Consider the following 15986-nt stretch of genomic DNA (forward strand, 5'->3'; position numbering starts at 1 on the left):
GGCCCAGTTCTGTGATTTTTAAGAAGTCAGATGGCAAGGGTTTGGGAAGGGGAGATGGCAACAGAGAAGAGTCAGTGATTTTAGCAGTCTTTCTAAAGATAGAAAAATCCACTCTCCTATCTCCAAGGCAAAGAAATATAGTCAAATTCTAATGTAAATCCAGTAGGGTGCTGGTAAACCTACTAGAGGGCAAGAGGAGAAAAAAATCCCTTATTTATACCATTTGATGATTTCCATGGTGTAAATACTACCACCATGGCTGATTTCATGCTGCCAATGGTTGGCAAAATTCTGAAAATTTAGCAATAACTCCAGCACACCACTACAAACCACCTATTTTATGGTCTACTTGGCAACTGAGCAATTCTGTGACAGCTTTCCTCTAAATTCAACTGATAATCATTCTGTGGGACAACCTTGCAACAATTCACAGAAGTCTATCCTACTCTTGTTACATTTAGCTTTCTCAACCTTACTGCAACTCAAAAGGGTTAGATGTTGAAAGCCAAATGGCTCCCAGGAATGCCTGTCCTCATTGAAAGTCACAAAGGAAAAGACAAGAATCATATACTCCAAAACGCCTTCGATGACCATTTTATAATTGTTTCTTTTGTTGATGTCACCTTCCCATCAAAATCTGAAATGTCTTAAAGACAGGGAACTTAATTCGAGACTTGTGTTTTGCCACAATCCACTTGGCTCTTGGGATAGTTCTACTGTTGATTAACCAAAAAAAAAGAGTGAACTCTCTATTAACCCAAGGATTAAATTACCAAGAGTCAGTAGAGTAAGCAAAAGAAACAAGAACCAAACGCCCCATGAGTCCCAATCCCAGAGAGAGGCAGCAAAGACATGGGGAAAGCGTTCTTAGACTAAATCCAGCCACCTGGGGGGGGGCTCCAATTCAGCCCTGCTACGTGCTAGTGGGGTGCTAGTATTCCTCCCAGGTTCAGATCCAACTGAAAAATGGGAACAGTAATACCTAGCAGATACGGTCAACCTTAGGTTTAAAATGAGGCATTTAGGGAACACCCAGTAGGAGAGTTCAATATGAGACATTTAGGGAACACCCAGCAGGAGCAGGTACTTGCTCCCCGCGCCCCAACGCCCCCCCCTTCCCCCCCCGGGTATAGTTCAGAAGGCCATACTAGTTTGGACACTGCTCAAGTGTAATGCCAAGAGTACCAAGGAGGCCCACCTCTGTTGGGGGACTATGGCTGGTCAGCTGCTAAGGATATTTTATAGTCTGTCCCCGGTGACCTCTTATCATCACTCAAAGCCACAAATTCCTTTCACGGTTGTGCCCTAGACTACCAAGCCCCACAACAACATGGACACCAAAGAGTCCACTGAAGAGCAGTCTTAGAAAGAGACTAAAAATGTTGTGACAAACTAGTTGGGAAGAAGCTACCACTTAGGTTCCTACTTGTGTTCACGTGACACTCAGCACCTCACCTCAACAAGGAAGTTCATTACCAAAGCAAAACAACCAACCTATTCATCATACAAACAAAACTCAAAGGAAGAACCTATTTTCTAATATTTCACAACTTTTCCCCTCTGGCATCTTTCCAAATACCCCCGTCTTCATGGTACTCCATATTTTCTATCATTAGGTTATGTTTCATATGCAGTCTTCTCCCCATATCTGAGGTAGAACTGTTGTCAAAATATTAAACATATGTACTTTCCGATAAGACCAGCCTAGAGAAAAAAGGCAATGATGCTCACAGAAATTTAATTTTTCCTCTACTATTCGCTTACTGACAAGTGCATGAAGTTAGTTACAGGTAGAAAAGAATAACCTAAAGTTAGCGTATCCGTATATCAAAAAGCTTCACATTGGACATCTGTCCTCCAACTCCCACAGAGTTTTCTACATATATGTGTCTTCCAGAGGCGCAGACACACACACACTTCTCCAGTAATGCCAGAACACCTGGAAGCAAAGCTCTCCATCTGAAAGATTATTAACTCTGAACTTGCCATCCACACCGTGTTTAACTTTCTTTCTATAAAGTATCTGTAAATTAACCTCTTCTGAAACCCAAAGCCATACACCCACTCCCTCAAGCCCCTGTCCCCCAAGCTGGGCTCCTCCTGCCCTCGACAGCGCCTCATCTCCGCGGCCCCTCAGGTGAATGCGGGCTCTCCATCTAACACGGCCCTAAGGCAGGGCCTCCCCTTCCTCCAGGCTGTGGACGGCTCGGCCCGGGGCGCCTTCGTTCCTGTCGCAGGCCGGACAGAGCACAGCGCGTACCTGTCGACGGAAAGGGACCTGGAAGTTTCCCGTGACTCGAGTCAGGTGCACGGACCGCCGGTCACCGCCGCCGGCCGCCGCCGCCCGGGCGGAGACCCTTCGCGGACTAGGAGCCCGGGTCCAGGCTCCGGGCCACCCACTGCAGGCTCCGCTGGGGGGGTGGGGGGAGCGTCCAGCGGCCTCCCGGCGCGGCCGGGGTCACGCTCAGACGGCTCCCGCGCCCCGGCGCCGACCGGCGCGCGCCCGGGGAAGAGCGAGGCCGGCGCTTCTCCTCGGGCGCCAAGCCGACTCGCTCCCGGGACGGACGAAGGAGCGAGTGGGCGGGTTACGAGTCCTCGGGGCCGCCCGTCCGGCCCGAACCCCACCGGCGCGGAGGGCGCGCGCCTGCGCCCCACGCAGCCCCGACCGCATTCACCTCTCGCCGGCGTCCGCCGAGTCCACCTCCTCCTCCTCCGCCGCCATGGCCGCTGTCGTCGCGCAAGCGCCGAGCGGTCCCTCCAAGCCGGCTGACAGGCCGACTGGGCCCCTCTGGGTCGCCGCCGCCGCCCTTAAGGCCGCCGCCGCCCGCGCATGCGTCGCCCGCCCTCTCGCACGGCCCGGCGGCGCGGCCGCGCGCTTGCGCGTACCCGGCCATCCCTCCCTGACCCTCCCCCACCCTTCCACCCCGCCAGCCGCGCATGCGTCATCCCGCCTGAGCGCTCGGGTGTAGGCTCTTGGTGGGACAGTCAACCGTGAGAAACCGATGAGAGTTACCAGCCGATTTAGGTAGTAACTAATTTCAGTAATGACCGTATTAGTGCATCATCCGCTGGTATTGTCTGTCAGGTGCTGCGCGCTGTGCTGGTAGCACCCTGGGGACTGAGGCGCGACCTTGCCCTCGAAGAGCCATCACAGCATCCTGATAGACGCCGCAATGGCGAATGGAAATGTCGTAATGGAGGTGATACGTGGCCTTCCGCCAGTCCTTCCCGGCACGTGGGCAGCCAGTGAGAGAAGGCGACTCACAGAACGCCTCAGCCCGTCGGTATTCACCGACGTGTGGGGTGCTGCTGCGGGCGTTGAGGTTACAGGAGTGGCCAAAACCGACGACTCCCATCCGCCCGGCGCTCTGTATACGCGGGAGCGGTGTAGAGAGTCAGTGTTTAGGAGTTATTGAGCGGGAATCATTAACGTAAATGTCAACATTGCTTAGCCTGGTTTCAAGCCTTTTAGCCATCTGATACTGCCTGCTTTTGGACATATACTACTCCCTACCATTCATCCGTTCGTATTTACTGTGTGCCTACTATATGCCCACTCTGTTCCAAACGCTGAGAAACAGTGGTTTGAAATAGGGCTCGTGCCTTTACAGAGCCCACGCTAATATATAACCCTTTATTTTAGACGCAGTTCATCGCTCTCATTCCCTCTCTCCCTCACTGCAGCCTCTCTCTCTCCTCTGAGCCCTTCTAACCCCGCCTGTCTCTGTCACCCATCTTAGCACTCAGATTCTCAGCCTTCTATAATTGTTAGGCATTTTTAATGGACGTTATTGAATATCCTTCCGCCTACACTGGAAGTTCCTTGAGGATAGGGATGGTGTCTTCTGTGACTTCGGCGGAAAAAAGAGCCACTCATAATCCCTTGAGCGTAGTAATAACTAATAAATATTTTTATTGTATTTGGTCCAATTCATAAATATCTTAGGGAAGACTAGGACATATAAAAACACTTTTCCAGGAATCCATGGTGTTGCCAGAGACTTGTAGTGTGTCTGCAGAAACTGACCCTGTGAAATTTCCACCTCTCAGACCACGTCTATATTGGGGGCACCTCTTCCTATATTGGCCAAGCTGTTGTTGGGGACTCTAATGCCTTGAGTACAGTCCCAGCCCAGCGGTACTGAGTCCAGCAATAAGATCCAAGGTTGTGGCCGCCTTCAGAAAGTTGGGCTGGCATTCGTGCACCCTCAGAGGTCTTTGTGGACCTGGACCCTGCTCTTATAGATGCCTATGGCTGCTGCATGGTGGAAAGAAAAACAAAGAGAGATCATTGATCCAGTGCTGGAGTTTATCCAGAAACTGACAGAGGGGTGCATGTGATGTTCCCCAGCTCTCTGGGTAGCTCTGGCCCAGTTCACCTCGCTGCTGGTAGAGGAGCTGCTCTTGACTATGGCAAGAAGTCCAAGCTGAAATCAGCCATCCAAGCAGCCTCTGGGTGCTGCCAACAGTGAAGGAACCCTGCAGCTCCATCCTGACTGCCAGTCCACCCTGGAGCCATTGAACTTTGTGTCTTCTTGGGAGACAATGAGGCTAACATCTGTTGCTGCAAGCTGCACCTGGACAGTTCTGCCTACAGCAATCTCAACACTGCCTAGGCCGGACTTTCTCCTTCATCACTGCTTTCCTGTATTTTGGTGGTGCCCTGAGGGCAGGCCTCCCAGAGTTCCAGAACAGCCTGGTGCCCTATCTCCAAATCCACTTCCTTTTGGTGACCTACTGATTAATTACCTTGAATGAGCAGTGCTTACGTTAGGAGATCACCATGCCTACTTTGAACTCTCCAATCAGATGGTCAGGTGTGACAGTTAGCAAGGCAAGTATATCGCCTGCTCTGCATGCTCTACCTCAGGGCTGTGGAGTCCAAAGAACTGAATGCTACCAGTATACCACCAAGACCAAGTATCCATACAGTTGATGAGTGGTGTCCCACTGTTTTTAAGGTTGGCTTTAATTTCTGTCCCCTCAACAGTGATTCCCCAGGGGAAATGCTGAACAACACCACAGCCATTAGAGGGGTCTGGGCCTATATCACAAGTCTACCAAGCAAGCATTTGCAAAGAATGAGGGTGAAAGCATGGAGGTTTTCTGAGGGCTTCAATGGCCTGGCTGTCTTATAAATGTTTATAAAGTGCTGTAATTAAACAGAGTCAGAAAGCAGGTGTGGTAGGGAGATAATAATTAGGACATGGGATGGTAAGGGAAAATGGTAGCCAGGTCAGGGAAGGGCCTGGACACCAATCAGCTATGTGACCTCGGGGAAAAAAATAACATGATTAGGGCTTCTCTGACTAACCCTCATGTAAACTTCCTGAGGATCTTGTTAAGTTGCAGATTCTGACTCTGTAAGTCTGGGATGGGGCCTGATTCTCTGTTAATTAATAGAGCTTCTCAATTTCTAACCAGCTCCCAATGATGCCTAGGGTCCTGCTGCCAATCAGCAGACTGCCCTTTAAGTAATGAAGCTCTAGAGCAACCCTGTCCACTGGAACTTTCTACAATGATGAAAAAGTTCTAATCCCCCATTGCCTAATATGGTCACTGTGAGCCACATGTAGCTCACATTTGAAATTTGAAATTTGGCCAGTGTAACTGAAGTTTACTTCTAATTAACTTAAATTTTAAAAAGCCACATCTGGTTAATGGCTACCGTGTTGGATAGCAAGGTCTGGATCTTATACTCCTCATCTATAAAAATGAGAGTTTGAGACTAGACAATTCCCAATGTTTTTTCTGTCATTCTGTGGTTCCAAGTTGTCATTTTCAAGGTGTGTAAGGGGCCTGGAGATGGTGGGTTGATGAGAGGACAGATGTTAAACCTGCAGTAAAGCATGAGAGATTGAGAGCTCCACTATGGTGGGAGAGGTGAGGAGAGAAGAGTATGGTCACCTAGGGGCTGGGTTCTAGAACTCAGTGGTAGAGCTGCCCTCCAGAGACAAGAGACTGACTAGCCAACGAATGTCAGTTGAACTCTCAGAGCCAGAGAAAAGGCCTTCAGTGAAATACAAACATCAGGCCATAAAGGAAAATAATGATTAATTTAACTCTATCAAAATTTAAAGCGTGTGAAAAAAGACACAATAAAACACAATGCAAAAATATGGAACAGACTAGGAAAATCTATTTTGGACATGTTGAGAAACCACAGTTTGATATCTTTGCTATATAAAGAAAAAGTGAATAATAAAAATAAACTGAAAATAGATTTTAAAAAAATCCTTCTCAGAGGAGAAAATTCTCAAGCCAGAATAGCCACAAGATGCTCACACTCATCTGTGATCAAGGGAATGCAAATTGAAACCATGATGACATAAATGAAAAAGGCTCACGGTACTAAATATTGGCAAGAACCTGGATCGATAAGGAATGTTTCTACCCAGTTGGTGGAAGTGCCAGGTGATACAGCCATTTGGAAAACAGTTTGGAATTTACTTGTTTAAAAAAGTCAAATTAATGTACCCTCTGGTCCAGCAATTTAACTGCTTGGGGTCTGGCCTTTCTCGTGAGCACATAGAAACATATAAAAGGATGTTTTGTACAGTATTCTAATAGCAAAACTAATAATAAGAAGAATGCCTGTAATTAAATAAATTCTGGTACCCCCATAATATGAAGTTCGGTAGCAGCAATTAGGAAAAATGAGGTAGATCTATATGTACTAATATGAAAAGCTCTCCAGAGCATATTGATATGTAGAAAAAGCAAAATCCATGAAATATGAGCCAAAAATTGGTTCTTTGAGAAAAATAAAATTGATAAACTCCTAGCCAGCTGATCATGAAAGAGAAAAAAAAAAAGGAGAGAGCACAAATGAACAAAATCATGTTTGGAAAAGAGGATATTACTACAAATCCTACCAATATTAGAAAGATAATTAGGCCACATTACAAACTGCTTTATCGCCCAAAATTTGACAACTTATGTGAAATAGACAAAAATATTTAGAGAACATAACTTGTACAAACTGGCAAAATGAAGTAGAAAAGCTGAGTAGCTCAATATCTTTTTTTTTTTTGAGTGGGGAATATGTACTTTATTTTTTTATTGCAGTAACATTGTTTTACAACATTATATAAATTTCAGGGGTACATCATTATATTTTGGTTCCTGTGCAGATTACATCATGGTCACCACCCAAAGACTAATTACAATCCATCACTACACACATGTACCTAATCACCCGTTTTGCCCTCCTCCCTCCGCCTTTCTCCTCTGGTAAGCACCAAGCCAGTCTCTGTCTCTGTGTGATTGTTGTTGTTGTTTTTAGCTTCTAAGTGAGATCATACAGTATTTGACTTTCTCCCTCTGACTTATTTCGCTTAGCATAACACCCTCAAGGTCCATCCATGTTGTCACAAATGGCTGGATTTCATCATTTCTTATAGCTGAGTAGTATTCCATTGTATATATACATGTGTACTGCATCTTCTTTATCCATTCATCCCTTGATGGGCACTTAGGTTGCTTCCAAGTGTTGGCTATTGCGAATTATGCTGTGATGAACATAGGAGTGCATGTATCTTTATGCTTTAGTGTTTTCACGTTCTTTGGATAAATAGCCAACAGTGGAATAGCTGGATCATATGGTAGCTCTAGTTTTAATTTTTTGAGGACTCTCCATAGTGTTTTCCATGATGGCTTCACCAGTTTGCACTCCCACCAGCAGTGTATGAGAGTGCCCTTCTCTCCACATCCTCTCCAACACTTGTTGTTTCCTGTCCCGTCAATTATAGCCATTCTGATGGGAGTGAGGTGATGGCTTAATATCTATTTTTGAAATTAAATATGTAATTTCATTGAATTGACTATGTACAATTTTTAAGAACTTCCCACAAAGAAACATATTTTTTCAAATAGTTAATTCAAGTACTTAACAGTGGAGTAAGATGGCCACTAATCCTTTCCACTTCTCACATTGAGAGTTGAAGTCTATTTGCCCTCCCCTTCCATCTGAGCTGTGACTGTTTTGACCAACAGAACCTGACAGAAGTGATGCTGTGTATTTTCCAAGGCTAGAACTTAAGAGATCTATAGCTTCAATGTTTACCAGTTCAGGTAATTCCTCTTGATAGTCAGCCACTGTGGCAAAAGTGTGACTACCCTGAGATCACCATGCCGTGGGGAAGCTCTGCTAGCCACGTGGAGAGAGAGGCCATGTCAAGACATGGAAGCGCCAGACTTGTGAGTGAAGCCTTCTTAGAATTTCTAGCCCACCCACCCACTGCCTGAGTGAATGACACCGACCAATACCACATGGATTAAAATATCTCCCCAGATGAGCTTAAACTCCTGACCCACAAAACTGTGAGAAAACAAAATGGTCATTGTTTTAAGGCACTGTATTTTGAGGTAGTTTGTTATGTAGCAATAGATAATTGAATCACCCTTGCATCATTCAGTGACAACCCTTTACCCCACCAATGTGTAATGCTGCTATTTCATATACATACTAAATTATATCGTTGGTTTATTGAGTTCGAGATCTTTTTCACAAATAGATTTTTTAGCTTTTTATTTCAGGATAATTGCAGATTCACATGCAGTTGTAAGAATAATATGGAGAGATCCCATGTATCCTTTACCAGTTTTCCCTTGTGGTAACATCTTGCAAAACTATAGGACGATATTACAGCTAGATTGTTAAGATTGATGTAAGACAGGTATAGAACATTCCCATGACCACAAGGATCCCTAAAGTTGTCCTTTTATACCCACACCCACTTTTCTCCTGCACACACTCCGTCCTTAACCTCTAGCAACCACTAATCTGTCTCTGTAATATTATTTCAAGAAAGTTGTGGGATCATACAATATGTAACCTCTTGAGATTGACTTTTTTTCTCTCAGCATAATTCCTTGGAGATTCATTAAAGTTGCTGCTGTATCAACAGTTCGTTCCTTTTTATAGCTGAGTAGTATTCCGTGGTAGTATACTATTCCATGGTACCACAGTTTGTTTAAGCATTTAGCTGTTGAAGGACATTTGAGGTGTTTCAGTTTGGGGATATTACAAACAAAGCTACCACAAACATTTGTGTACAGGTTTTTATGTGAACCTAAATTTTAATTTTTCTGGGATAAATGCCCAGGGATGCAGTTGCTGGGTCACATGATAGTTGCATATTTCGTTTTTCAAGAAACTGCCAAACTGTTTTCCAGAGGGGCTGTACAGTTTTCTGTTCCCACCAGCAAAATGTAATTGATCTAGTTTTTCCACATCCTTGTCAGCGTTTGGTGGTGTCTGTATTTTTTATTTTAGCCATTCTGTTAGATTTATATTAATGTCCCATTGTGATTTTAATTTGCATTTCCCTGATGACTAGTGATGTTGAGCATCTTTTCACTTGCATATTTGCCATCTGTATATCGTTTTCAATGAAATGTGTGTTCATGTCTTTTGCTGTTTTCTCACTGTTGAGTTTTGGGAGCTTTTTATATTTTCTAGATGCTAGTACTTTGTCAGATATGTGGTTTGCAAAGATTTTCTCCCATATTCAGCTTATCTTTTCATCCCCTTCATGTGGTCTTTTGCAGAGCAATAGTTTTTAATTTAATGAAATCTAACGTGTTGATTTTTTTTTTTATGGCTTATGCTTTTAGTGTTATCTAAGAACTCTTTGCCTAACCTGAGGTCCCAAAGAGGTCCCTTTGTCTTTTTCTAAAAGTTTTGTGGTTTTATATATTACATTTAAGTCCATGATCCATTTTGAGTTAATGTTTGTATAAAGTGAGAGGTTTGGGTCAAGGGTGTTTGTTTGGTTTTTGCCTATGCTCCAGCACCATTTGTTGAAATCACAAATAGTTTTTAATGTATTACCAAGTAGGGACCAGTCTGGTGGTGCAGCAGTTAAGTTCGAGCGTTCCACTTTGGCAGCCTGGGGTTTGACAGTTTGGATCCCAGGTGCAGACATGGCACCGTGTGGCAAGCCATGCTGTGGCAGGCATCCCACATATAAAGTAAAGGAAGATGAGCACAGAAGTTATCTCAGGGCCAGTCTTCCTCAGGAAAAAGACGAGGATTGGCAGCAGTTAGCTCAGGGCTAATCTTCCTCAAAAAAAAAAAAAAAGTATTACCAAGTAGCCTCTTATGCTCTTATAAAGGATATATGATATGTGAACAATGACAGATACTTTTCAGGGTAAGGAGATTCGTGGTGGTAAACATGGAGAGATGGTGTTCAAATCCGTCTTCGAGGAGGGACTTGTTACTGCTGCTGCTGGGAGCCTTTCAATAGAACAGCTTCCAGGTTTCAGTCCTTTCAGGGAACACCTTAGCTGCAGACAGCTGCCTTCCCCTTCTGAGGACGGCTCACATCTAATGATTGATGGAGGTAGCAATGTAACGAACTAGCCGTTTCCACCCAAAGTGGGACAATTCTGATGAACCGTTTTTCTCCAGAACTTCCAGTGGCTGAGGCTGGTGAGCCTGTACCACTGCTCAACTTTTTCCTCTGCCCAATCGCACTTTCTCCCCTTCTTCCTACAGGTGTTGATGTCAAGGGCATTCCCTGAACATTAAACTCTGTCTCAGAGACTACTTCCCACAGATTCCAAACTGTGACACTCGTTTTCATTTTTATGTAATGATAGACATTAAAATTGGCTTAAGTATTGAGAATGGTGAAACTATTACGCTACTATTATAGGAGTCAACCTCAACAGAAAGCCTTTCATCGGAAAGTCTGCTCTCGCTTCACACCACTGCAAAAGAGGGAAGTAAGTGGAAAGGTAGGGAAAGGACAGATGTGAGTGGTAGGATTAGCACAGGCATGCCTATAAGAGAAAGATCACAAGTGAAATAGAGTGAGAGCTGCATGATGCTGTCCCCTTCTCTGTCACCAAGGTTTGTCGTGGTTCCAGCACTAGGACAGTAGATGTATGGGTGAATATCCAGAAGTACAGAGGGGCCAAATATCCCCATCAACATGTGATCAAAAATCAGATAATCATGACCCTTAAAATAATCCTCACACTTGCACCAGCTCCCATTCTGATGTCTTTCTAGTGCTTTTCATGACTCCTTAGGAAACCCAGACTTAGATAGAGAGGGAAGTCATAAAAGTGACTGTCCAATTTCAAGCTTCGATGACATTGGAGTTAGGGGCAGGGAAGAGAGAGGAAAGGAAGAGGACAGAGGGACTAACATTGAATTTCCAATCACGTCCTATGGCCCGAGGAAATTTAAAGTCATGATGATTTGGGGAGACAATTTTAATAGCACTCCTTTCCTCCACCTTTCATTTCATTTGGTTATGATAAAAGAGCCCTGGATTTTTATTTTCAGTACAATTAATGTTTATAAAAAGAATTTTTCCCACCATATTTTAGATCTTTTAACTTTTATTTTTCTTTTGGTTGTTTTTTTTTTGTGATCAGTCCATGCTGAAATAATAGGCATCCTCGTAGATGAGGAAAAATGTTGTCCTCCAAAATGTTGACATTGAAAGTGTCAGCTGCCTTTCTGTGTTTGAACTTCCAAGAGCAAAACCTGTATATGTAGTCATTATTTATGCCACTGAACATTTGTAGCAGGGGCAGTTTATACAGCAGCAGAAAGAAAATATTCATACCCCTAATTCCCTGACATTAATGTTACCCGTTTATTCACCCCCTCACCATTTTGAAAATGCATCCTTCAGTTTAGTACAGCTTATTGAATATCCATTCCGTTTAGTCTGCACTTGTGGCAGCAAACAAACAGCAATTGGTGTCTTAGCTCAATTACATTTTCTGACAAGTGGGAAATATCTGTGATGCAATAAATACTTTGTTCTAAGTAATTCAGCAAATTGGCTTATTTAGCTTTAGCTCTGCGGGGATGCACAGAAGGAACAATTTTCACCCATCATTGATTCCACACTGAAATATGTTATGATTGTGCCTGCAACTGGAAGAACTTTGTGGTGGTATGAGTGAATGAGTAGTTAGTGAAAATGCTGTTCTGTCAGTGCAAAAACTCACTATCATCTTATTGTTTACCTACATGGCTGGAGCTGGCTCTTATCAATTCATGAATCATTGTTAAATATTCAGGAATTTTGAGCTGGAGGTTAAACCATGGAGTCTTGAACCAGGAGTAGTTATACCACAGAAATTGACAATCACCTCAAATGAGGGCTCTTTTTTTTTTTTAAAGATTTTTTATTTTTTCCTTTTTCTCCCCAAAGCCCCCTGGTACATAGTTGTGTATTCTTCGTTGTGGGTTCTTCTAGTTGTGGCATGTGGGACGCTGCCTCAGCGTGGTCTGATGAGCAGTGCCATGTCCGCTCCCAGGATTCGAACCAACGAAACACTGGGCCGCCTGCAGCGGAGCGCGCGAACTTAACCACTCGGCCATGGGGCCAGCCCCTAGGGCTCTTTTTTTTTTGAGAGTTGGTTTACCAACACAGCACTGCCTACTCTTCCTCAACGTAGGAGAGTTACAAAGGAGATGACAGGCAAAGAGATTAAGGTTTCACAGGAAAAAGTGAATAAAGACAAGCAAACTAAAACCACACAAAGAGATGACAAAGGTATAACAACTTTCTGTAAATATACACAGGTATAGGTAAGCATATTTAAGCATTTGGAAGATAGAGACCTGGTTATTAGATCAAGTAAGTGGGGTAATGATTCATGACAGTGAGCCTCAAATAAGGCTTGCTTTCTTTTAAGTTGAAGTATACAGCACAAATCATAATGATTATCACAAAGTGAACATCCTCACATAAGCACAATTCAGATTATTAAGCAAATTTTGTAGGAGAAAAAGGGACACTCTGGGAGAAAGTAATAGAGCAGGCCATCCAGGCAGGCGTGCAGCAGAAGAGATGACTCGCAGCTCCCTCATAGATACTTGAGCTTCAAGAATTTCAGTTGGACAATGTAACTTGCTCTAGATTTTAATTTTGTTTTAATAGATGCTGCAAATCAGCTTATGAAGACTTTTTTTTAGCTGTGCTGATGAATATGCATTTAATAGCTAAATTTACAGCTTTTTTGTTACTCTTCTCCTTTGAGATTTTAAGGTGTTGCTTAGCTACTCCTCTTCTTAATGTAGTCTCTGATTTAATGTAATTTCTTCAGCTGCAAGTGGGAGAAATAGACTATTATTAAATATCTTTCAAGTACAGTAGCATATTCAGTATGTATATTACTACCTGCTACTTTCATATTATGAACTTACCAGTCTCCCCAAACTAGACATTCAAACCATCATTTATGTACATATGTGCATTCTTTTTCTTGGGGGAAAGTTGTATGTAAACAAAAATGATAATTTTAGTGATAATTAACACTGACTCTACCATTTTGTAATCAAGAGAATTTTTTCAGTACAATAAAATCTTAAAAACAAAAATTACACAGTAACATGAGCTTATGCTAAAATGATTCACCAAAATTCTTAAACCCTCAGTAGTGAACCCATCTCATGAGCCTAGTTTTCCTTGCTTGGGTCCAGTAGAACTTCCAGTTCACCACTTCTGAATCTGGTCATGGACCACTGGAGAAATATATTCCTTGCCAGTGGCTGCAATTGGTTATATTTTTGTTAGTGTGCTTACCAACCTTAACTGGGATTGGTCCTATCTTCCCTGAAGTATAATAGTTCCTTAAGAATAGAGATGTATCCTCTACTTCTTTTATTATTCCTGGAAGAACTTTGAACTATATTGTAATCTATATACTGTGGAGACCAAATAAACCCTTTTTATTGACTGAGTTACAGCTCACATTTAAATAACACCTTCAAAGGATTCAAATGCCGTCTGATTAAGCCAAGTGATCCTTCCATCACTCTTGACAGTTAAGGTTATTTTTTCCATCATACAAATGGGAAATCAGGGAATAGAGAGGTTCTATTGCTTACCAACACTTATACGGAGAGAAAGCAGCAAGAACTGTAGGACTTTTCTCTGTCTCTTTGATTTAGTTTATCATATGCCCTAGCATGGTGGTGGTAGCTGTCCCATGAGGTGGCGGTGGTTGATAAAAGGCTATCCCACCACTTACCCCCACTGCTAAGGCACTGCCTGGAGATGTGCTTATAGCAGTGGTGACAGATTTGCATCTCTTGCAGGGCAGTTGAAAAGAGTTAGTAATGTGTCTGCCTGTGAACCTGACAAGACTAGTTTTGCTGGTCTTCTTAGTGTAGAGCAATAACCGCTGAGCTGCCAGCCAAAGATGTACTTTTGAGCCAGAAGGCAACTGTCATCAGCCAGAGGCTCTGTTTCTACTGCCAATCAGCTCATCCAAGTAATGCGTAACCAGATAATTAGAACAACTGAGACCTCAGCTATCAACTAAATTTGTAAATCAGTTATTCACTTGGGTTGTTTAATTCTAAGAAAGCTGAATCTAGTCTTTTTGCCGAGTTTCACTTCTGAGGATTGGATCAGATGGATTATATTTCACCCTTATTGGAAACTTGGAAATCAAATTGGTCCAGGCATAGAAACATTATATAAAAATACCACCAAAGTCTGCTAAAAAATTTAGGCTCTTAACCGTAAACCTCCCAGCTTATTAGGAAATTAGGAATGATCTCCAGATTTATGCCATAGAATTGCATTTAAAAATAAACCAGGGGCCGGCCAGGTGGCGCAGCGGTTAAGTGCGCACGTTCTGCTTTGGCAGCCCAGGGTTCAGCGGTTCGGATCCCTGGTGCGGACATGGCACTGCTTGGCAAGCCATGCTGTGGTAGGTGTCCCACATATACATAGAGGAAGATGGGCACAGATGTTAGTTCAGGGCCAGTCTTCTTCAGCAAAAAGAGGAAGATTGGCAGCAGATGTTAGCTCAGGGCTAATCTTCCTTAAAAAAAAAAAGAAATAAAAAATAAATAAACCAAAAATTTGCTTTGATTGTGATAGATAGATGATAGATTAATATCTATGATAGATAAAAGAGATATATAGATATAGCCTCTATTTTTTTTCTCCTATTGAGTATCATCAGCTTAACTGTAATTATCTTTATTTGGTTGAAAACAAATTTAAAAAAAGCAATTATCAGTCTAGATAAAATATGTAGAATCCTAGTTGAATTCCAAAGCAAGAGAGGATTTAAGTTTCTTATATGAATTTGTAACCATTTTGACAACTTACAGAAAAGTGATTGCCCAGTTTAGTTAACGATTCAATCCCCCAAATCCACAATGAGATATTTCATTCTTCATGTAACTGCAGTTCTTAATCTGTTTTCCATTTATTTGAATTATCACTGCAATTTCGCCATTATTCAAGTGTAAGATTTTTTTTTTGCTCTTGAGAGACAGAAAACAAAGAGACATTAAATACTGCCTCTTGAATTATTCTTTAGTATTCGAAATATAGATTTAATTCTAAAACCAATGTTTGTATGTTAAACAGCATGCAATCAGGATTTGAATTAAAAATCCTGAATCTATGACTGAAATATAGTATTGTTTTAAAGTAAAATGTTTTATTTAACATGTAAATAACTTAAAATTACATTAATATAATTTTTGACATCTATTCATGCTCTTGTTTCTTTGGAGTTATTAGAATAAAAGTGCATTGAAAACAACAATAAAAAACCCCAGTAAATATCTAACACTAAAAGCACGTGCTAGAACCTCTTTATAACCATAACTAAACATCCCCAAGTTGGGAAATATAAAAGTAAACATTTCATATCAGTTCCCCATGCTGCTTACACTGAGAGTATTACCCAAATTTATTCATAATGATTTGAATAGCATAATCACATTTAAACTAGTTGATTGATTTCTAAGAGTTGGAGCAATGGCAAGAGTGAATCCTGAGGATTTTGCCTGTTACTCATACTCTATCCTTGAGCAGAAGCAATCTGTTTTTAGAGAGATGTTGATAGAGAGAGGGGAAGCTTAAGGAAGAGGAAGGCGGTAGAGCAATAAATAGACGCTTGCTGAGTTTTATGTAATAAGCTGCCTTAAGAATCACCATGCTAGAAGGCCCAGACTTTTCTATAAAACCAAAAAAAAAAAA

General features: G+C 42.3%; 1 protein-coding gene across 2 annotated transcripts in view; it reads right to left on the minus strand.

Annotated features, from left to right (window-relative positions):
* ABHD5 (abhydrolase domain containing 5, lysophosphatidic acid acyltransferase) overlaps window positions 1-2829 on the minus strand; it is a 35931-nt gene extending 33102 nt beyond the window's left edge. The window contains exon 1 of one of the 2 annotated variants that reach the window (XM_046678899.1): window positions 2676-2829. In XM_046678899.1, coding sequence (XP_046534855.1) covers window positions 2676-2722 — 47 coding nt within the window. In that variant the 5' untranslated portion in view covers window positions 2723-2829. The remainder of the gene's footprint in view (window positions 1-2675) is intronic. The other variant, XM_046678889.1, reaches the window with a different exon arrangement.
* Between the last annotated feature and the right edge of the window lie 13157 nt (window positions 2830-15986).

Source organism: Equus quagga, chromosome 1 (genome assembly GCF_021613505.1).
Source record: "Equus quagga isolate Etosha38 chromosome 1, UCLA_HA_Equagga_1.0, whole genome shotgun sequence".
Classification (NCBI taxonomy): Eukaryota; Metazoa; Chordata; class Mammalia; order Perissodactyla; family Equidae; genus Equus; species Equus quagga.